The sequence below is a fragment of the Diaporthe citri genome (assembly GCF_014595645.1).
Source record: "Diaporthe citri strain NFHF-8-4 chromosome Unknown scaffold_16, whole genome shotgun sequence".
Lineage (NCBI taxonomy): Eukaryota > Fungi > Ascomycota > Sordariomycetes > Diaporthales > Diaporthaceae > Diaporthe > Diaporthe citri.
In genome coordinates this window covers 408349-433113 of record NW_025064861.1, presented here as the reverse complement: position 1 = coordinate 433113, position 24765 = coordinate 408349, and the positions used below count along the sequence as shown (strand labels likewise).

The 24765-nt window shown below is 32.1% G+C and overlaps 3 protein-coding genes across 3 annotated transcripts; 2 read left to right on the top strand and 1 right to left on the bottom strand.

Moving 5' to 3' along the window:
- Window positions 1-920: 920 nt before the first annotated feature.
- On the bottom strand, window positions 921-1400 carry INS49_005309 (uncharacterized protein; the record flags this gene model as incomplete). The annotated part of the gene is made up of 1 exon (XM_043166090.1): window positions 921-1400. The coding sequence occupies one exon, from the start codon at window positions 1398-1400 to the stop codon at window positions 921-923; it is 480 nt and encodes a 159-aa protein (XP_043017349.1).
- Window positions 1401-4953: 3553 nt separating this feature from the next.
- Window positions 4954-7646, top strand: INS49_005308 (uncharacterized protein; the record flags this gene model as incomplete). The annotated part of the gene is made up of 7 exons (XM_043166089.1): window positions 4954-5235; window positions 5430-5711; window positions 5849-5931; window positions 6004-6052; window positions 6219-6446; window positions 6509-6947; window positions 7090-7646. 7 exons carry the CDS (start codon window positions 4954-4956, stop codon window positions 7644-7646), a joined length of 1920 nt encoding a protein of 639 aa, XP_043017348.1.
- A 2377-nt stretch (window positions 7647-10023) lies between these two features.
- Window positions 10024-10487, top strand: INS49_005307 (uncharacterized protein; the record flags this gene model as incomplete). Its single annotated transcript, XM_043166088.1, has 3 exons — window positions 10024-10058; window positions 10117-10335; window positions 10400-10487. The coding sequence occupies 3 exons, from the start codon at window positions 10024-10026 to the stop codon at window positions 10485-10487; spliced, it is 342 nt and encodes a 113-aa protein (XP_043017347.1).
- Between the last annotated feature and the right edge of the window lie 14278 nt (window positions 10488-24765).

Sequence of the window (24765 nt, the reverse complement as noted above, 5' to 3'; positions counted from 1 at the left end):
ATTATAAATTTACTTTAAAAAATTATATTAAACTTAAATAAAAATTAAAATATTATAATTTCTTTTTTTAAAAGCTTTTTTATTATTATTTTATTAAAAATAAATTAAACCTTTAATAAGCTATGCTTAATTATTTTTTTTATTTTAAATATATTAAAAGTTACTTTTTATATTAATATTTTTAACTTTATAATATTTTAATTTAAAGTTATTATTTTTTATTAAAGGCTTATAATAAATTAAGTAATTTATTTTTATTTATATAAAGCTTATATATAAATTAGTTAAAATTATATTAAAGCTCATTTATTAATTTATTTTATTAATTGTTTATAATATAGCATTTAAGGGGTTTAAATATTATTAATTTAAGGTTTTTATAGCTTAAAATACTTTTTATAAGCTTATTATTTATTAGCATTTATAGTGTTTTCTTGCTTTTATGCTTATTAATTAATAAGGCTTTAAATAAGGCCTTAGTTAATTAAAAGGAAAATTTTTAAAAAAGATTTTAATAATTATAATACGGTTTAAATTTATGCCTTTTATAAAAAAAAAGCTAAATGCATAACCAATATGCTATATAATTATAAATAATATAAGAAAATATAATTTTATTTTATTATTATAAATTTATTTTTTTAATTATAAATAATTAAAAAATGCTTTAAAGTATTAAAAAGTAATTAAAAATAAAAGGTAAAAAGAGGGTTTTTAAGTTTCCTTATAAATAAAACATAAATTCTTATATTAAGCTATATATAAATTTTTATATTAGCTTAAGGCTAAGGAATAATTAAAAAGCTATGCAAACAGCAGATAAACCAATGAACAGTTGATTTAAAAAAAATAGTGCGGCCGAAGCCTGAATATAGTAAGTCAGTGTGCTTAGCTGGAAGCTAAGCATAATCTGTCGGCATTCACTCGCTCTTCGTCGCCACCGCAGGCGATCGCTTTATCCCGACTCCCAACACAAGCAGGATCCTCGTGAGCACCATGGGCGCGGTACTCGCAAAGGCCACCCAGTCCTCCCCAGTCCAGTTCTCAATCTTCATATAGTTGCCCCAGCCTCCTACCCCCTGAGCCGTGCTGTGGCAGAACGCAAAATCGCTCAACAACATTCCCGTACACAAGACCCTCCAGAGTGCAAGATCATCAAACAGGCGCAGAACCACAGCCTCGACAAAGGCGAAATACAGCCAAGAACCACCCATGGCTGTGTAAAGAAATGTTGTATCAGGTGCGAAGGCGACGGAGTGGCGCGTGACACTGCCAAGATAGGTACTCGGATCAACTAAGACAAGCACTGATCCCATCAGAGCAAAGAAAGGCTCGACTGTCAGGAGAATTAGGCGGGAGATGTAGGGCACGCTGGCCTTCGCCGAGGCTTTGTGAGGCATTTCGTGCGCTTGGGATCGATATGATACTCCGAATGCTCCCTAAGCAAGACACGACCACTATGGGGTCTGGGGCGGACGCCGAAGAGTGAGGAGGCACAGCAGTAATGGTGGATTGGGCGGAAAGCAGATACCGAGGGAACAAAGACTTGGGTGCCAAAGGGAGGGAATTTAGCATGAGATTAAGGGTTGCACGACACGTGAGCTGAAACTTCAAATTGAACACGCCCGGGCCTCCGTAACTGGGCTTCCTTCCCTCGGTACTTGGTTCAGTCTTGTTACTCTCGAATTCAGTACCTGGGCCAACTTAGCTGTCACTACAGAATAAGAGGTCGCACGCCTAAATTTTGTGTGATTTTTGGTGAACATTAAATCCCGTGAAAACGAGTGTCACCTGATCTTCAAATCACGAAGTGTTCATGTCACAATTGGTGCCTACTGTAGGTACCTAGCGTTATCTCACACCCGGTGACTTTGGAGTGTTAAGTGTTAGCAGGTACCTCCAGTGCGCGACCAAGACCGTGGGCATAATATTTACTACCGAGCCTTTGAAATCGACAATGAAGTGGATCATCAGGCTCGTTATTATGGGCAATGGTTAGCTACGGTAACAATGTGCAGCTCAGGAGTCTGGCACAGGGTAGCCATCGGCTGAACGTTGTAGCAGTTCGGGGGAGCTTGACGCACCCGTGGCTGAGGTCAGTCTCTGTCAAAGATTTCGAGCCTCCATCTACACATGTGCTTGATTGTGTATCCATAGCTAAGAATGAGCTGCATGCTAGTAAATATCGGAATAGCGCTCTCTTACCCATCATGTTGTGATTTACCGCTTCAGAAAGCTGGGCGACTTATACGGATCTGATCACTTGCCTACATGAGGCAAATGTAGAATAGAAGTTGTAATAGCGCGAGCCCTTCCAGGAGGACTTGGGGGGGGGGGTTTGTGATTTTTCGATATCATTCTGCCATGCACCTCTTCCCGACGCCAAGCCATAGAGTCTCGATCGCGAATGCACGGTTCTATCCGAACAGAGATCATGTCGATCCCTGCCTTTGTAAGGCGAGCAGCGGCATTGTATGTAACCTAGACTGAAGACAATTTCCCTGCCCTCTCCCAGCCCAGTACGTATTTCTTAGGCATCTCGGGTCTCGTGGCTCTTACCGTCGCCAGAACTTCTTTTCATGGTAGCATTCTCGTCCTGATATATCCCGAATTCCATGAAAATTTGCTGCGCTTCTTCCACGTGCTTCCGCCACTAAGCCGGCCTTTCTTATGTGCGCTGTGGCGCGCTGTGGCGGATACACCTGGTCCAGCTACATCGTACGATGGTAGCAGATATAGCTCCGTTTTGCTAACGGTGGAGGAAGGTACCCTTCTAATCCAAGGATAATATTATTTTGAGCCCACCGAGCGAAAACAGAGGTGGAACCAACACATACCACCCGGTATGCTAAGAATAGATGTATTTCACAGGACGGATTGGGTGCTTCACCGACAGCCGGGCACGCGGAGTTCATCGCTTGAAGCTTCCGACGCTTCCGAAGGCAATTGCCACTTCGTTGGCCGTGGAAAGCATGCCGCAGGCCAGTCAGAAAATGCTTGAGTAGTAAATTGACCAGGAGTCCTGAGCTATCGAAGGGACAAAGCGCTGGGGTTACATTGGAGCCTTGTACATGCGATTGGTGCACACATATACAGCAAGTAGAGGAGCTTGACGGCCGGAAAGGTCGGCAGAGCTCAAAGACGGGAAACTTTATTACCTGTTCTTCATTTGGGCACGAAGATGCTCGAGCGGCTGAAGGACGAAACCTTCCAGTCAACGCCCTTCCAGACTCCACGTCTAAATCCAGTGGCTTCAGCCGCGCGAGACTATGGCCTAGTGTCTGATAGGCTTTCATCTGAACTGCTGAGAGTTGGCTGGACACGCTCTGCGAAGTAGAAGCGACGAGCTTGCACAGCCGTCCCCTCCGCCTTAGCCCCCTCGCCAGATGAAGAAGTCTGTTTCTTTTGAGCCTTCAGCTTGTACTCACCATTTGCTTTCCAGCCGTCGTATTCGTGGCTATCTCAGCAGTCGGTTGTCCTTGCGAATCCTCCGAGTATATCGGTCCTCCATAGATAAATAGAGCGCGTCCCCCCCACCGAGACGTTCAAAAGTTCAAAGCTGAATCACCATCGGGCAGAAGAAAAATCACCACGATCATTACCACGCTTCCGCTCCCGACATTACACACCATCTCCTCAGACACCACAGTGCTACCGCGACAAAATTACTACACAACTTTCACCCTGCAAATTATCACAGTCGTGTCCATCCTCTCATTCTTCTCCACTGCGTCCAGCCTGGCGGTTGAAAGAAGGGTAGTCCACGACTAATCGACCATTTCGCCACGACAGTTTTGCAGTAACGACGGCAACTGCTTTGGTGGCGCAAATTGTTGCAGTGGGTCATGTCAATTCGGTAGCTGCCGCATTGACGGGACTTGCGACGCGAGCAATGACTGTTACGGGTTCTGTGGCAACGATGCAAATGCAGTTTGTGTGGCTGGAGACTGCCAGTGCTCTCAAGGGACGTTCTGCTGAAAAGTTAGTGGCACTGGGGGGGATACCCACCGCACTGGAATCCGACTGCTTGATGGCTCTGGGACAAGACACGAGTAATTTAGTCAATATGTAATGAATGGGAATTGTCACATCACAGCCAATACATCATTCCTAGAAAGCGCATGACGTCACAAGTACGAGTTTGCTTATCGATCATGGACCGTGCCCAGTGCGGAGGTTTATTAGTGTATGTGTTTACAATCCCCGACTCCAAGTCACACGTGTTGCGTTGCCGCCGACCTAAGCTTAACCAAAGCGGCTTCGTGATAATTCTGGTCTCGCCGCACTTTATCGGAGATATGAAAGCAGTGTACGGGCTGTGCACGACAGGACAGGTGGTCAGCGGGTCAGGTGTAACTCCCGGGAATACTCTAGACTTGGGAGGCCACCTATGGAATAGGACACCTATGCACGCACTTCGCGTCCTGGGGCGACACAAGAGGCGTGTGAGTGAGGTTGCTCGAGCAGGCGTCGGAAAAATCAAGGAGGTTGAACCCAATCGCAGTCAGACAGATCTAAGCAGCCCGGACAGACACAGGGCGAGAATACTTTTGATCTATTTTGGCGAAGTCGAGATGTGCGAGATTGGAGGTCGGCCAATCTCGCACATTTGATTGTGCGCAATCAACCAAACCCCCACCCCCATCCCTTGGCCTGCAACGCTCTCAGGTTGAACAACCACAATAGATAAAGCAGCCCTGTCAATTGATTTCCTGTATAGGTCCCCGTGTTGGAAGCGACGGGTGATTAGAACCCGAGTTCTCGAACAAAATCGCGGGATAGACGGCTGTGACCCCGTGATGTAACGTTGAGTACATGGCTGCGATGGGCAAGATGTAACCTGGCGAAGTGGGTATTTATCAGGTGGCTTGCCGCATGCCTAGAGGTCTTTCAGAACCTTGGTCACTGAGTTCCTCTGTCACCGCCTCCTTGGGAAGCTCGCCGGCTGTCAGTATGAGGTTCGACCCCCTCACCAAATCGATTCTTGTTGCCCTGCTTCAACAAGCAACGGCCTTGCCGCCGCCGAGTCTGCCCACCGCTGCCGGGCCATTCACATACGACAACAGCTCGTTCTTCCTTCATGGAGAGCCATTCACCATCATCGGGGGACAGATGGACCCCCAGCGTATTCCCCCGGAGTACTGGAGAGACAGGCTAGCCAAAGCTAGTGCCATGGGTCTGAACACCATATTTAGCTACGTGTACTGGAACTTGCTAGAACCAGAGCCTGGGGAGGTATGGAATTCCCGAGGGCAGTCCTCCCTGTTCAGATTCTGCCATGATCATCACCTGGGACTGTCTCAATCCATTTCGCAGGGCTTCCCCTTTGTTGCATGCGGGAGATGCGATATACAAGATGGTGGACTGTCCTTGCTCCTCGCATGGTGCCTCTCCTTTGGTAGTTTGATCGCTGACTCCGGATGCTGCAGTGGCGAAGCAATGAGCCCTCGAATGATATAGCCAAGTATTTCGAAATTGCGCAGGAGGAAGGATTGTCTGTGGTCTTGCGTCCTGGACCTTACATTTGTGGCGAGCGAGACTGGGGTGGCTTTCCAGCGTGGCTGAGCACAGTTCCTGGGCTGGCTGTAAGGACTTACAACGAGCCGTATTTAAACTACTCGACAAGATACTTGGAGCGTCTAGCCGCCGATTTGCAGCACCTTCAGGTCACAAAGGGCGGGCCTTTACTAATGGTGCAGGTCGAGAATGAGGTCAGTAATGTCTCCCAAGTACTTGCAAATCCGTTTATGGACAAAGAGTGCGCAACACATTGTCTACCTGGTGCTTCCGAGCAATACTGCTGTGGAACACCTTTTCTGCACAGATCTCTAATTACAAAACTGGATAGTATGGATCTTACGGGTCAAACCATCAGTACACAGAGGCTCTAAGGGATATCCTCCTGAAGAACTATGATGTTCCCTTGTATACGTACGTGGTACATGTGAATCGCTTTTCCTGTGGACATTCGGTGTTCTGTGTTGACAGTCTGTTTGTTCACAGCAACGACGGAGGCGTTGAATTCACTTTGGTTGGAGGGAGTGTTCCTAATGTAAGTGCCTCTCCGAGCCCCTTGAAATCCTGCGCGTATATGTACAACATGTATCCAAGCCCAGATCATGTTACTTTTGCAAGCTAGGTTATACGCACAACCTGGTTACATCACCTTTTCACATAACCAATGCGCCCAAGCTATCATCTAACTCGAAGAACCAAAGGTGCTCGCAGCGATCGATGGCGACCCTCAAGGCGGCTTTGCGGCTCGGGACAAGTATATAACAGACCCATCAAAGCTGGGACCACTCCTCGACGGCGAATACTATGCTCTTGCGCCTGATACTTGGGGCTCGGAAAACCCCCATAACATCGCCAAAGACAGCGATGTTGCGCGATTTGTGCAAGATCTGGATTGGGTACTGGGAGCGAACAATTCTATTAGTCTATACGTGCGTGCTATATCCATTCCACCCCCAAACTCTGCATGTGCATCTCAGCTCACATCCGTAAGATGTTCCATGGGGGCACCAATTTCGCCCTGGGAAGCGGTTCTATCTGGAGAAACAAGACCAGTGCCTTCACTACAAGCTACGATTACGGCTCACCTCTCGACGAGAGTGGACGGACCACGGATTACTACTTCACATTAAGAGATACCATCAAGAAGTATTCAAATCGCAGCCTTCCGGAACCGCCAGCAAATGTCCCACTTTTGAGTATTCCCGAAATCCAGCTGGTGCCTAGGGGTCGGTTATTAGACACAACAGCCACAAGCACATCGAGCGACTTTCCAATTACAATGGAGGAGCTCGGCCAGGACTACGGCTTCATACTATACGAGCACGAAGTTACACAGGTCATGTCCGGTCTTCTCCAGCCCGGTGACCGCCCCAGGGATCGAGTGATTGTCTACGTGAATGAAGCGCGCATTGGTGTAATTGACAGCATATGTACGTGCAAGGTCGCATTATTTGTCATGGCCCGTTCAGTGCCTTGGAACGCCCACTGACAACCCTCTCCACCTCTTCTCGTGTCCAACCGAAGAACAAGGGCGCGGTGTTGGCTTCCTGATAAGTAGCTGACAGAGCAAAGACCAGTACCCGAGGAATATCACTTTGGATGTTAATCCAGGCGACACAGTTTCACTCTTGGTAGAGAACCTTGGGCGAGTGGATTATTTCTCGCTTGAAGCCTATACTTTCGATGGCCTGACTGATCCATACAAGGGCATCGTGGGAAATGTGACAATCGGAAACTCCACACTCAAGAGCTGGACGATTAAATCATTCCCTTTGGGAGATGTACCGCCATTGGCTTACAACGCAAACACGTCAGAAGCTGCAGCATCACCACTGCTCTACACTGGGGCTTTCAAGGTCCCGGACTGCTCCAGCTCGGCAGAACTCGACACTTTTATTGCAATCCCTAATGGTACAAAGGGTACGGTATGGGTAAATGGCTTCAGCCTAGGAAGGTATTGGATTATCGGGCCGCAACAGTCACTTTACCTTCCAGGCACTATTCTCAAGGCTGGGCAGTTCAACGATATTGTGGTACTCGAACTTGAGCCAGATTCAGACCGGCCGATGTTTGCAGAAGGTGAAGCAGTCCGCACGTGGGGAAACAATCCTGATCCAGATTACATATAGGCTGAGTCTAAAACTGATTGGATTTGAAATGATCGGTTTCTGTAGTCTCTCGTGTGTCCTGTACATATATCGGGCTTGGCTCTATTCCGGTCACCAACGCAGCGGAGTTAAAATCGCGCTCCAGGTTGTGAACATACTAGGTTTGTGCTTCAGTCTGGCCGCTACGAGCTCGAGTATCTAATTATCATGCTGGGGGTGGGTTTGGTGTATTGGGACAAAGTTCATGTTTTAAAGCTGTTCTTCCCATGTTAGAGATTATTCAGGTGCTTAGTCCGGGTAATCTATCGTCAAGTCCTCAAAAAGAACTGCAAGCCCGCAACCTTATCTTTGAGGCTGTTCAGGAACAGCTGCAAATATTACCTCAGAGTATTGTCATATTATTTCAGGATCGGAAAGGTCGCAAGCAACACTCGACAGCAATACTTGCGTGCCATGTGTGGTCCTTGTTCCTGTGAGTTGAGTTTACGGGAATCCCACCATGTATACCTTGAGTCAGTTTGAAGATTCCACCTCTAAGAGGCAACTAAGCTGCTACTTTAACAGACCCAGAAGATGTGCTTCTGTGTTGTCAGAGGAAAGGGATGAGAGTCAGGCCTATCGTCACTTGCGGGCATTCTATCTCAAACAGTATACCTTATTATGGGATTAGGCAAGGTAGCATGTGATCACCATGTCTGAAGACCCCAACAGTTGGCTTCACGAGGGCAAGAAATTGTGCTAATAGTGTGTGTAATGGCACCGTGGCGCAGCTGGAGAAGCGTCAGGCTGGCTTTCGCGTAATGGCAAGCGCAAGGGCTGCGGGTTTAAATTCCGCCAGTGCCCCAGTCTTTTTAAGACCTCTTAAGACGAATCTATTAAACTGCTGGCGAAATAGACCGCTCGGCCAAAAGACCAGTAATTTCCAATCGTAATTAGAAATACCCAGCAGTATATAAGTGCCGTACCGTCACACCTCTTCTGCCTATAAAAGGAGGGTTGCGGCCCTTTTAAAGCCTATATGGCTTTAATTAGCAACGGCTATACTTATTAATTTAATAAGGGTTTTCCCTTTATAAATAATTAAGCCTTAAGTAGCTAGTTTTTAGCTTTTCCTTTAAGTTTTTCATAATATGTTATTAAAGCTGGTTTTTCCTTAATAAATAAATAAGTATAAAAATTATTAGCTATATAAAATTGTAATGCAATTTAAGGTATTAAGGCTTGGCCCTTTATATAATAAAAATAGGACTTAATACTTTAAAAATACATTTTAAGGCATTTTAAAGACTTAAACCTTAAAATGTTGATTATATTAATAGTAGGACTTAGTAAATTACTTATTAAAGGCACGGTAGTCCATAGTGTGTGTAATAGTGAGGCGCGCCCCAACTGCCGGGTCGCGTCCCCAAATTGGAAGTTAAGTCCAGCTTACCAAAATTCGGATGACGATGTATTCATCGTGCATTTCTTGTGTTCACAAGCACCTTGCTGCTGATCACTCCAAGCATTTGACTGCACCACACCACCATCACTTATCCAGGTATTCCACACACTGTATTACCTACCCTCAATCACTTCAAGACCCATACCCACGGGACCGTCTGTTCCTTGCAGAGTAATAATCGCCACACCTGATTTGGTGAGTAGTGCAGGGCTGGCTTCCTGGTTCTAACTCTAGGCTACATGCAGTTTAACAATAATTATAGCCACTATTGGAAGACAAACTTCATGCGAGACTAATATACCCCGGTCTGCATTGGCTACACCATTTTGACTCTCAATACGGCATGAGGACGCTGCCTCGGCCCTGCTCAATCTGCTGTTGCGCTGGATATATGTCACGCGTTGCACAGCCCGCGCCTTGATCCCGTCCAACGTTCAACAAAGTGGTCTGAGGAGAGACTTAACGCTCTGCACCACTGGAAACATTCAATCAGCTCCCCTGGAAGACAAGCACGTAGCTCTCGTGCTCCAATATAGGATTCCTATCAACACCTGGCCCACGTCCGTCAAAAGTCTCCTCCGCCTCCGTCTCCTGATTTGAGTGATTTATCTTGAAACCCACGCACGAGCGCGAGAAACGAATTCGCAGAATACAACCAATGGCGTACGTGCCAGCCTAGAGGGGCCTTGCATAAAGAACGGAAGAGGAGTCCGATCTGGCATTACCGACATGCTGGCGTCACTTGGTGTCTAAGCTAGTGTGGTCTCTAGCCCCAATTCCAGGCCCCTAATGCTGTTTCAGAATATGGCATCAACGATGACCTCATACTAGATTTGCCCCAAAAGTTGCACATCTAAAGTCCAGGCTTTCTTACTCCTTATCATAAACTACCAGCAATTCCCACAACAGCTTTTGAACCAAGAGTCTCGGCCACACAACTTGACCCAGAGCCAAATGAGCCACACCATGGATAAACTCAAAGATATGTTGTGAGTGCAGCTCATTTCTAGCATTTAGAGCCCCCAGAGGATGTTAACAATACCGCAGGTCATCTCGCAGCAAGAATGACAACGATTATGCCCAGCCCAGTGGGGCTACTGAGGGCGCCACTTCCCCAACGGAGGCCACGGTGAAGAACTCGCTTGCTCAAGGTCACCTGAAAGACGATACAACAAGCCGAGAGGTCCAGATTTCGGCTCCAGCGGAGCTCACCGGCTTGACTGGACAATACCGTGTTGGAAAGGATGACAGCCTTGTTTCGGACAAGTAAGTCAGGTGGCTATGCTTCCCTCCCACAATACGAAGACTGCACAAGCTAAACATGTTGCAGAGAGCGTCAGAAACATGGTACTGCCAATGGTCTTGCTTCTGCTACGATGGCGTCTGGAGCAATCGGGGAGCAGAACCCATCACAGTAATTATTAAGCTAAGACAGAGGTAGTATTTTAATAATAATAATAAGTTATAAGAGTATATTATAGTGATATAACGCTTATATATTGTTAAATATCTTTAATTTAAAGGATTAAAAATTATTAATCTTTAAATTAAGTAATTTATTTATTAATATTTATTATAAATACAACTTAATAAATATAAAGATTAAAAATTTAAGCGTTTAATAAGGGATTTTAATAATTTATTTATAATCTTTATTTAAACTATTCTTTATATACTTTATTTCTTTTTATTATTAAACTTAGGTTAATTATAATTAATATAATAATATATTAACTTTTTATAAGGTTATATTTATAATGGGCATGCCCATGGATCTCTGTTTAATTATGTAACCTAATACTATGGGTATATAGCTGAAAGCCGGAGTAATGCCTTTGGCTTTTTTCCTTAATTCTTTATCTTTCATATTCTTACTATATTAAATACCTATGGTAGTAAGCCCTATTATATTATAAAAGACCCTTTTTTTTACTTTAGCTAATTAAAAAGAGTACTGCTTTATTTTTTTTAATTCCTATTTTAAAATAATTAATTCCTTAAATTACCCTTATACTTAATTATTAAACATTATAATGGGCTTGGGCTATTACCCAAGCCATAATGCATGCCCATGCCGGGCCCATACTGCACCTAACCCTTTTACGTAATAAGGTATATACTTAAAAGATAAATCCAAGGTTAGGCCTTTTTAAGGCTTAACTTACTTCTTAGATATTATAATTCATAACTCTTTTTAAGTACCTTTTAATAAACGCTTAAGGCTAACTTATAATATTAAATTGCAATCTTTAAATTATATTAAGGAGGATATTTATATTATAAAGGTAAATAACCTTATACCTAAAATATTAACCTTTTTATAAAACGCGTAGCTAAGGATCCCTTAACTTACTTTAACATTAAGTTATAAAAACACTTAAGAAACGCCTTAGCCCCCTTAGCTATTTATAGTAATGCCTATTAACGCTAATAGCAATGCCGCTATATCTCTTTTTATGGCAATATTTTACCAACTTATAAAGCTTAAAGCATGCATAAACCCTTTCAACCTACCCTTAATTTAATATAAGTTACTCTTAATTAGCCCTTTATTTAATAATAGCTAAAATAGCTTCCTAGCTTAAAAAATTATAATGCAGCATAAGCTATAAATTAATATAAACTTTATTAAAAATCTTTAAAAATATTAAATCTTTTTATAAAGCTAGCTATTTATTAAAATATAATTATGCATTATAATATTTTATAAGTAGGGCAAGCTTTAAAACGGCTTTAATATAAATAAGTTCTTTAAATACCTAAAGCGCTATTATAAAAACCCATATTAATAAGTAGCTGCTTTAATTAAGCTTAAGATATTTTAAATGCAAAATTATAATAACTTTACTTAATTTTATATTTAATTTAAATAGCTAATGGCATAAGCTAAAGGCCTTAAATAATTAAGTAAAGTAAAGCTAAACTACTTTTATAATTAGCTTTCTCTATAACTTTATAATAAGGCCATTAAGGCATTAATCTTATATATAAATTATAATAAGGTAATAAATATATATTATTAAATTGCTTATAAGCTAAAGGCATAAAACCTTAAGCATTAGCAGCACATAGGTTTAACCCTATGCCCCTTAAAGCCCCTAACTTAAAGGCAATAGGTAATAAGTTAAAATATAGCAATAATAAATATAGCTATAACGGGCATAATAAGGGGCTAAGGCGCTAAGAATAAAGAGCCGTAAGGGCATTAAGGCGCCTCTTCCTCTCAGCTAACTAGCGGCTAAGCTAAGGTGCCCTAAATCTTTAAATTTAAAAAAAAGGCCTAACAAGAATATAAAGCATGCCTACATTGCAGCCAATAAAGATACTTTATAGTAAATTATAAACTCCTTTTTATAGCTATGTTAACCTAAATTTAAGTTATAAAGTTAGCTATACCTTATAAAGAAAACCTTATTAGCCTTAAGGAAAAAGATTAGCTTTTAAGCAAAATCTTGCTTAAAAACATAAGCCCCCTTTATAAGCCTAATTTATATAAAAATAATATTAATAAGTATAAAATAAATTAAATAAGCCTTCTTTCTTAATCTTTATTATTATAAATTATAAGCATATCATTATTACTTAAGTAAATAATAAATATAGCTATTATGCCGCTATAAATAAATAATAGGTGCAAAAGGCAAAACTAAAGTTAATAGCTTTATCTACCTTAAGAAACCTAAAGATAATTATTAATTTACTGCAAAGCCAACATATTATATATATAATATGGCTTTCCTTAAATATTAATGCATAATAAGCCCTTATCTTAGCCTATATAGTTCCAAGCATAGTTTATTTCCTTTTGCTAAGCTTGCCCTAGTTATGCCATTATAATATCCTGCTAAACCCAACCCACGGCCATATAGTAATTAACGCGGCCTAAGGGATGATTATAAAGAAGGAGGGCTAATAAAACATAAATAGTTTAACGTAGTTAATTTCTAAAGCAACTATAAGAATATAAATAAACTACTTATCCTATAATAAGATAGCAAACATTACCTTAATAAAAATAAGCTTAAATAAGGTTATATAAATCCTTTAAGCTATAACTCTTTAAAAGAAAGATAATAATAATATAAAGCAGCGCAAAGCTAAGCCCTTGCTAAAAAAGATATAAAACTTTATTAGCCTCTTTAATAAAGATTAAGCTTCCGCCCTTTTACCACATTAAAATTAATTTAATTATTATATTTATTTATTATTAATAAAGAATAAGTTTATATTAGCATTATTATAAGGCCTATTATATAATATACCTTGGGATTAACTACTTAAGCTATAAAAGCAAGTTATAAAACTTTATAATAAGGGCTAAATAAAAGCTAGCTCCTTGCCCACAACAGCCTTAATTCTCCTAATGCATAAGGTAAATAAAGGGTAGTGGTTTTATATAAACTACCATACTCTTAATAAAATAACTTAGCAAAACCATTACCCCCTCCCCCTTATTAAGGAAACACTACATTCCCTTTTTAATGCTTAATAATTTATAAAGTTAGATATTCATGCAACTTTTTACTAAATATAAATAGCAAAGAAGTAGGAGCACCTAACGGTATTTTAAACCTAATTTAAGTTATTTAAATAATTAATTTGCCCCTTTAATTTATTTAATGCACTCATTATATTTTAGCGATATATTAACTTAATCTTAGCTAATATCTTAAAAAATTATATAATAACATACTTAAATAATATATTAATATTCTCCTTAAGCTTAAGAAGAAACTATATAAGGAAGGTATAAGAAATCTTACGCTACTTGCAAGATATTAAGTTAAACTTAAATTAAAATAAGTATAAGTTTATAATAAAGAAAGTAAAGTACCTAGGCTTTATCGCTATAGCTAAAGTAGGCATTTAAGTAAACCTAAAAAAGGTTAAGGCAATTTAAGAATAAAAGGTATTATAAATAATTTACGGCATTTAAAGCTTTATAAAGTTTATAAACTTTTATTACAATTTTATTAAAAACTTTTTTAAGATTATTAACCCCTTTCTTCATTTTACCATTAAAAGGACTTCTTTTTAATAAGGAAGCAAGGAAAATACAGCTTTTCGCCACCTTAAGGCAGCGTTTATAAAGGTATTAATTTTAACTAAATAAAATCCAAACCTAAGCGCAATAATAAAGGCAAATTGCTTAAAGATAGCTTTTAATGCATACTTATTAATTTAAAAAGAAAGGGCCCTTTACCTAATTACCTATTACTTTATAAAGCTTTCTTTAATGCAATAAAATTATATTATTTATAATAAGGAGCTATTAACAGTAATTAAGGCCTTAAAGGCATAATTACTTATATTTTAAAGCATATCCTATCTATTTATAATACTTATAAACCATAAAAACCTTAAATACTTTATTAGCCCTTAGCTCCTTTTAAAAAGGTAAACTTAATAAATTAAAACTTTATCCCTTTTTTATTATAATCTTTAATATTACCTAAAAATGCAAGCATAACATCTTAATGCATTATTATAACGGGAATAAAACAAAATAACCTTAAAAGAAAACCATATAATTAAAATACTTTAACTAATCTTAATAATAATCTTTAATGCCTATACTACTATGCCTATAAAGCCATAGCTATTTAATAAACTAGCATTAACCATACTTTAAGATAAGAAAGTTTAATAAAACTTATAATATAAAATTTATTATAAAGCAGTTATATTTAGCTAGCGGCAATTCCCTAAAAAAGCTAAAATAATAATTTAAATCATTAACTATACCTTTAATATATATAACGCGCTTTAATTTTAGGGCTAGCTATAGCTCTTAAATTAAAAACCGCTTACTATATTAATACTATAGCAAGCTTATAACTCTCTTATAACGAAATATTTAAAATAAAAAGGAACCTTTTAAATCCTTTTACGCAACTTTTATTAAGATAATATATTGCAAGTAGTTTAGCGTTTTATTTAAAACTATAACATATGCCGCTAAACCCAGCCTAATTAATAACTACAGCAAGGCCTGCTTTGCCCTATCCCTCTTTTAAACCGCTATTAATCCTAAATATTTATTAACTTTATAATAAACTTACTAACCCATAAAAGCAGCCTATATTATCTAATAATTATTATAAACTACCTCTTAAAATAAGTTCTCTTAAAAGCAATGCACTTTATAACTATAAAGAATTATATATAACGCTTTATTACTTTATAATAATATTACCATAAGTTCCCTATATCCATTATTAATAATTAAGGCTTTAATTAAACAAGAGCGTTTTAAGCTTCTTTATGCATTTAAGTAGGCATAAAACGCCTTTTATTTATAGTATATTACCTTAAGATAAATAACAGTATAAAGTGGATAAATTAAAAAGTATAAAAATACTTATATAATATCATTACCTTCTTATAAAATAATTAAGCTAATTACTTCCTAGCTTGCTAAATAGCGCTAAATAATAAGGATTTAATAATAACCAGCTAAAGCCTAAATTAATTAATAAATAGGTTTAACATGCAGGCAATCTTAGGCCCCCTAAATATAATGGCATCCATAGCTAATTCTAAGGATTAGATAGTTATATTTCTAAACTATCTCTAAATTAAAATGAATATTACCTAAGCTATTATTATTTTTACTTAGCAATAATAAGAGCGGGCAGCTAATAAATGCCGCTAAATAGCAAAAAGGTTCTGCATTAATAACTAAGTATGGCTATCCCTAAGACATTTTTAAACTACCCAATTAATAAAGAAGCTTAACTAGCTATATTAAAAACATATCATAGTAAATATTTCTACGCCTTAAATAATTATTCTAAACATATTAAGCTAAGTCCATCCTACCTTTAATATTAACCAAATTAAGCACGCTGCAAAGGATCTACTACCCACTTAAATATCCATAAATACCCAACCAAGTGCTATACTAATTCCAAATAAAGTAAACAAGGGCTAAAATAAAAAGTACCTTATAAAGAAAATCCTAGCAATTAAAAACGCGCCAAGGCACTTATAAAACGATCTCTTTAAAAGGTAAATTTATATTAAATAAAAAGGCTAAAACATATTAATATAAAAACCCCTTAAAAACTTATAAGGATTAACAGCCCTTAACTTATTTAAAGTATAATAAAAGAATGCCGCTACTTATAAGGAACCGCTTATTTAAGATAATTATAAAGCAAGCTTATACCAAGCTTAACAAGCTTATTTAAAGGCAAGGTACAAAGTAATAAAGATTATAAGCAAAGATAAGATAAAAATAAGTAGTTTATTTCTATTATGCTATTTAATTAAAAAAGCAGCTTTACTTATATAAGCTTTAAATAAATTAAATAAAGCAAGGTAATAATGAGATTTAAACCCATAACCTTGCCTATAAATAAGCGCTCTCAACCAACTAAGATTCATCATATACCCATTTTAAATTTAATCAACTCCCTCCCTTAACATAACTTAAACTATAATAATGCACATCTTTATATATTAATAGCCCATATAAAACCCAATACAGCACTTTAATTAAATCATTTAAAAAACAAGGAACCCATAATCCCCCCAAAATTCCTCTGCTTATTACTTTATTTAAGTAAGTATAATATATATCGTTTTATTAAGGCGTTCCCAAGGTAGCGCCAAGACAGAGGCGAGTTATATGCGCAATGGTAGAAATCAAACCTATATTATTACTAATAAGGCACAGCGCTTCTTACTACTTAAACTTACTATATATATAACTAAGGCCCGTTTAGCAATAGCAACAATGGCAATGCTTACGCTCCTTAAAAGGAAATAGCTTATACTCATTTAAGTTAAAACTTAAGGTATAATTATAATAACAAAACCCGCTTAAACTTAACTAAGCATTTTAGCAAGGGCATACAAAAAGGCCAAGGCGGCCTAAGCTAAACGCAAAGCATAAAGAATAAGAAATTAAGCGGGTAATAGCCTAAATAGCCTTAAGCATCACGGCAAACTCTTAATAATAATAATCCTTAAAACAATTAAAGTACTCCTATTTCCATTATTAGCATAAGCTAAACTTATATAAAAGGCAAACCTTACTTTAAAATTCATTATAATATATTTAACCTCTTATATGCTACCCTAAAGCATGCCAAAAGCACTAATTATGCCCTAAACAACCTACTAAAGCTAGCTACCTATTATAAGTACATTAAGGTTGCAATATGCAATAGCATTATTATAAACAAGGGTTAAAAGCTTTATTACATTAAGCACACTTTAGGAAGTGCAAAAAGCTAAGGCAGCATAATTATTACTAATAAGGTTAATAATAAGGGCTAATCCGCATGTATAAATAGCTAATATAAGGGCGGGCATAACTAGCAAGGGCTCTTGCTAAGCTAAGGCAAGCAAATAGTTAAATGCATACATAGCGGCATTAAAGGAAGCCATGAACTTAACGGCATTACTCTTAACCATACTAAGTTTACCCTTACGCTAAGGCATGCATAAAATGTGCTTATAATTAGCATAACGCGTACTTAAAAAGGCATAAAAAGCATTACATAGCATAGCCAATTTAGTAAACTCCTACTTATATTAACGGCAAGAGTTATAATAATAGCAATAATTAATATATAAATCTTTATAAACGCCGCAAATATACTTAAAAAGGATATTAATATTAGCTAAAACTTAAATGCAGCCCTTACATAAAAACTCCTTAGCAATGAAAAGCTATTAATTATTATCATTACTATTACTTAAGATAAGGTAATTATTAATAACGCAATGGCCCTTTAAGCCCTAATCATTATTATTAAAAGAATAAAGCAAATTTCCTTTAGCACTAATGGCAACAGCACCCTAATTACCATAATTCCCACTAAATCTACTAATAAATATTATCTTATTAATATTAAAATCATAGCAAAGTTAATATATTTATATTATAGGCGCAAATTAAGCATAAACTAGGCGCAATAAAAATATTATTAAACATAAGTTAAGCGCATTATAAAGCAAGCAAATTAACATAGCAAGGAATTATGCAAATATCGCTATTAATAATATAGGGGGGGCATCATTAATTAAAGAATTGGGTTTATGGTATAGGCAATAAGGAACTATAAGGGTATTGCTAATTAGCGAGAATATTTCCGCTAAGGTTATTAAGGCTGCGCATTAAGCATAAGCTAAAAAAAAAATAAGGCAATAATGAAAGTAATACATTTAATTAATAATAATGGTTAAAGCAAAGCAAAGCAATGCAAGTACATAATAGCAATAAGCAATTAACGCTATAGCCGCGCAATAAAGTTATTAAAGGAAGGTTATAATATTTTATAATCACAGCATAAGAGAAACTTAAGCATAAGATAACTACACTATAATGCAAACTAAAATTAAAGAATTAATAGCCCATAATTATCACGGCAGGCAAATAATAACGGGCTAAGTATATAGCTAATATGCACCGCACCTAACGCATATTACAACATAATGCTAACTTAGCACAATATAACGCCGCAAAATACATAAATGCTAATAAAGCGGGGTTAGGATATGCAACCTGCACCTCCTTAATTAAGCATAAATAAGCCTTGGCATAATTAATATATATAGCCTATGCATAACCACAATATATTAATAAAGGATTGCATATACAATAAATACGCAACTAGCATAAAACTATAAAAGCCTTAAGTTTAATCCCTATTACGCGCAATATAAGAGCGGGAAGGGGGCTATGTAATGGGCTTAGGCTATTGCCTAAGCCGTAATACATACCCGTGCTAAGCCCATACTATACCCAACCCTCTTACATAACAAAGCATATACTTAAAAGATAAATCCAGGGTTAGGCCCTTTCAAGGCCTAACTTACTTCTTAAATATTGCAATTTATAACTCCTTTTAAGTACCTTTCAGCAAACGCTTAAGGCCAACCCATAACAAACGTTCTTTTGCTTTAAAATGCTTAAGATTTTAATACTTAATAAATTAAGATTTACGTAAAAATATTAGTAAATGCCATAGCAATTAAATTGAAATATGCTTAATTATATTATATATATATATAATTAAAAAACGGTTTTATAAAGGTCTTTAAGTTTTTTATAACCTATGCAAAAGAATTTAGCATAGTGAGATTTAATAATTTTTTAATAGCTTCCTTAATTAACTTTATAAAAGCTACTTATAAAGACTTAAATAAGTTAAAAAAGGTATAATAATACTTAGCTAATATATAATAAGTAGGTATTATAAATGCTTTTTTATAAACTTTTAATTCCGCTTTATTTAATATAAAAGTTAATACTTAGCCCTTAAATGCTAAGATTACTTTTTTAATTATAGCTTTTAATATATTTATAAAGAAATGATTAAAAATTAAAGATTAGCTTAATAATTATAAGGTATTTTATAACCTTATATAATAGCTTTTTAAGATATTATTTATAAAACTTAAATCTTAATAAACTTTAGCCCTTAAATTAATAAATATGGATATTAATAGCGTATATATAAATTTATATAAAAGGGTTTGGAAGCCTTTACTTTAAATATAGCAAGCCGGGCTATATTGCTTAATATTATAAAAAACTTAAGGTAATAGTAATTTAATTATTAATAATTATTATAGCTTAATAAGTAAATTTTAATAAAGATTAAGTAGAAAGTGGGGAATAAGGGGTTAACTTTAGCTATATAATGTAAAAATTGGGCGATTTGCATATTTAAATAAAAGGAAAGCAATGCCTTAGCTAATGGCCCGTGGGTAGTTTGAAATGCCAATAAAGGCTAACTATATTAAAGCGCTAATTAAGGTAGGTAGGGTAAAAATTAAAAGCAATGGCATAATATTTGTAAATAATGATAATAAACTTAGGGGATCTTAGTTAAATGCAATTTCCTTAAAAAACTAGGCAGTTTTTAAGGGATTTAAAGCGTTAATTAAGGCAGGATTCCTAGTTAGGAGGTAATATAATGAGTATGCTTATGGATTTTTATTTAATTATATAACTTAATACTATAGGTATATAGCTAAAAGCCGGAGCAATGCCTTTGGCTTTCTTCCTTAGTTCTTTATCTTTTATATTCTTAATATATTAAATACCTATGGCAGCAAGCCCCGTCACAATATTATTAAGTTTAATTATTATATAATCCTTAATAATATTTTTAATAAAGAAAATAAAAAGAAAATAATAATAAATATAAAGGCATTAATTAAACTTAATTAAAAAGCGCTTTTCTTTTAAGAAATTAAATTCCTTAATGAAATTATTATTTATATAATAATACGGCTTTATAGCACTTATATATTGCTAAGTTTTTCCAATATGCAATTGAAAATTCTGGTTTTTTAGCTAAGCAATTATTTATTAGCAATAAAATTATAATAATTTCCAATTATACGGCTAGGGTTTAAGCCCCTTAATTAAAAACTCTTTTAAATAAATTTATAGCTGCCATAAAGATCTTATAATAAGTACTTAAGCAGAAAATTATAAGTAAAGTTAAATTTATATTATTTAAGTTTTAAGCTACTTATAAGTATATATAATTGCTTTAAAGGAATTTAAGAGCTTTAAAAGGGCCTTAAAGGGGTAATATAATAATATAACTTTATAATAATTATATATTCTTGGGTTTTTTTAATATATAATTAAAAACTTTAATCTTTTAGCTAAATAATTATTTATTAATAATGAAATTATAATAATTAATCTTATATTTAATTAAGCAATATATATAATATTATAAAATTAAGGCTTTTTAAAGGAAGTAATAAAGTAAGTAATTAAAATATTATTATAATTATTATTAATATCTTTTAAAAAGGCATTATAATATAATTAATAAAAACATTAAATAACTTTTATATAATAATAAATGCAAAGGTAATAAGTTTAATTTTAATTAATAGCTTTAATTTTTTAAGCTTTTTTAAAAGCTTATATAAGCTTAATTAATAATAATTATATTTATTAATTTAATAAGGTTTTTATAAAAAATTAAGCTTTAAATAACTAGTTTTTCAGTTTTTTTTTTAAGTTTTTCTTAATATATTATTAAAGTTATAATATATAAAAATAAAGAATAATTTAAAAAATAATTTAAAAAATAAAGTATAATTATAACTTTTAATATTATTAATTATATAAAAATATAAAATAACTTAAAATATTAAGGCTTACCTTTTTATATAATAAAAGTAATATTTAATTCCTTATAAATATATTTTAAGATATATTTTAATAATTTAAATATTACAGCATTAATTATAATAATAATAAGATTAAATAAATAATTTATTAAAAATATAATAATTTATAATTTATATTTTAAGAAATTATATAAAAATTAAAGAAACCCTTATAATAAGTTTTTTTATAAAATTTAGCTTTTAATAAACCTTTAACCTTTTTTTTTAATAAGATTTAAATATAATATAATAGTTTTTTTCAAGAAAAAATATATTTAAAAATCTTAATATAATTTTTAACATTTATTTTAAAGCTATTTTTATAAAGTTATTATAAAAGGCTTTATTTTAATTAATATAAAATAAAAGGTTAAATAAATATGTTTATGTTTATATTATTTTTATTTTAAAGTTTAATATAAATAAATTAAGAAAATATATTTAAAAAAGCTGTAAATTTTAAGATAAAACTTATTAAAATTTAAATATTTTTAAATATATAAAAAAATTAATTTTATATATTAATTATAAAGTTTTATTATTATTTATAAGGAAAAAAAGATAAAATAATTTAATTAAGCATTAATAAATAAATACTTAGCCTTTTAAAAAGTTTATAATAAATTTTAAAAATATTTTTATAAAAATTAATAAATATATATTAAATAATAAGTTTTATATAATATAGCTTTATAAAAAAATTAAAAAGATTAAAAAATAAGCTTATAATAATATTATTATTTATAAATCTTAAAAAAATATATAATAAATATTTAATAAGTTATTTAAAGATTTAAATAAATTTATAAATTTAAGTAATTAATAAATAATATTAAGAAAGAAAAATACTAATAATTATAAATAAAGTTTTAATTTTATTTTAAATAATTATTAATAAATAATTATTAAAAATAATATACGCTTTATTTTTAATGAAAATAAAAATATAAATATATAAATAAATTATATTATAAATAATAAAATTTATAAGAAATAAAAAGATAATTAAATAAATAAAAAAAGTATAATTTTTAATAAATAATAAAGAATTAAATAAGTACTTTAGAAAAAACAAAAAATTTACTTTTAAAATAAATTATTTAAATAAAATAATATTTTAAAGTATTTTTAAAGTAATATTTATAAATATTACTTTTAATCTTAAATAAGTTTATAATAAAGTTCATAATTTAAATAAGCTACATAATATATTAATTATGCATTTAAATTTTCTTTATATAAAATATAAAGGTAAGAAAACCTTATTAATATTAATAAATATAAGCTTTTAAAAAGCACCTTAAGCTTAAAAAACGTTAATTAATAGCATTTAAACCTTTAAATACCTTATTATAAGGCTTTATTATAAAGAATTAATAAAAGAAATTAATAATAAAGCTTTAATATAACCTTAATTAACTTATAAATAAGCCTTATATAAGTAAAAACAGCTTTACTTTATAATATTAAAGATAATATAACCCTTAATAAAAAAGTAATGATTTTATATTTAAAATATTATAAAATTAAGAAATATTAATATTAAAGGTAACCTTTAATGCAATTTAAATAAAATAAAATAATTAAATATAACTTGTTAAAGCTTTAACTTATTTTTAATAAAGTAATAATAAGGAAACGTTTAAAAGAAAGAAATTAAGGCGGTACTTTAATTTTATTTACCTTTAATATAATTTTTTTAAAGTAAATTTATAATAAGGGAATTGCTTAACGTAATTTATTAATAAGTAAGATATATTAATAAATAAAATACTTTTTTAACGTTATTTAACTTTAATTAACCCTAGCATTACATTAAAGCTAATAAATAAATAAAAGATTAACATTAATTAATATTAATTACTTTTAATTCTTTAATATTTATATAATTTTATTAATTTAAATAATTAAAAATAATATAATATAATAAAAATTTATTAAGGTTTTAATAAAATAAGCTTTTTTAATATTAATTATATCATTAGTTTTTACATTTATTTTATTTACATTTACTTATTTAAATATTTAATATATAAAATATTAATAATAAAAATATATATATTTTATTTTAAAAAAAAGTTACTTATTTAAACATTTAATATATAAAATATTAATAATAAGAATATATATTTTTTATTTTTTAAAAAAGTTAATTTAGCTTTATAATTAATTAAAAAATTTAAAAGAAATTATATTAACTTAATAAGTTTATATAAAGTTATATTTATTTTTAAAATTTTTATATTATTTTATATTATAAAATAAATAAATAATATAATTATAAGGATATATTAATAATTATAAACTTAATTTAATTAAAAAGTAAATATTTATTTAATATATTATTAATTAAGATATTTAAAGATTTTTAATATAATTTCTTTAATATCTTAAAATAATAAGCTTGTAAATAAATATTAAACTTAATGCTTTATAAATTTTTAATTTAACTTAAGGATTAAATTTAATTATTTTTATAATTATTAAAGGGCCTTATATAAAGATTTAAAAGTTATTAAAAGTTAATTTAAGTTATTTTATAATATAATAACTAAGTATTAAATTATTAATAATAATCTTTATAACTTTAATAAAATTAATTTTATAATAAGTATAATTACCTTAATAATAATTATTATATATATTAATAAATTAAAAAATAAATTAATTTAACTTAATAATTAAAAATTAATAATTATTATTAAATATATTAATATAAATAAGTTATAAATCTTATTATTTATAATTATTTAAAGCACTTATTATTTTATTAATTAAATTATTAAGCTTATTTTTATTAATTAAATAAGTAATAAAATAAATTTAAAATAAATTTAATACTTTAATAAATATATTAATTATTAATAATTATAAAACTTATATATTAAATAAAATTAATTAATATTATAGAAATTATAAAATTATTATTTTTAATATATTATTATACTTATTTTATATATATATATATATATATATTAATAAAATTAACTTTTTTATTTAAGTATTATAATTTAAGCTTTGCTTATTATAGTTAATTAATAGGCTTTAGCTTTATAAGAATAAGCTTTAAAGCGGGTATAAATAAGGAGCGAACTTTTTTCTTTGCACTTTAAATATAAATCTTATTTAAGCACTTTTAGCTTTAAAAGCATAAGGTAAGCTTATAATATATATTTAAAGTCTTTTTATATTATAAACTTATAATATAATTATATAAAACTTAATAAAATAAAACTTAAAAAGAATAATAATAGCTTGCTAAGTCTTTCTTTATTTTAAGGAACTTTTATCTTAAAAATGCTTAGCAACTTAGTTAATAAAGATAAGAATTAAGTTTATAATAAATAAAAAGGTAATTAATATTAAAAGAGCTTAATTTTTTTATATATTTAATTAATTAAGAACTTTTTATAATTAATTTTTACCTTATATTAATTTTATAAAAATATTTAAGAAATAATTAAAAAGCTTTTTAAAAAAGGTTTATCTTATACTTAAAAACCTTTTTAAATAAAGGTATATTAAGCTTAACTTAATTAT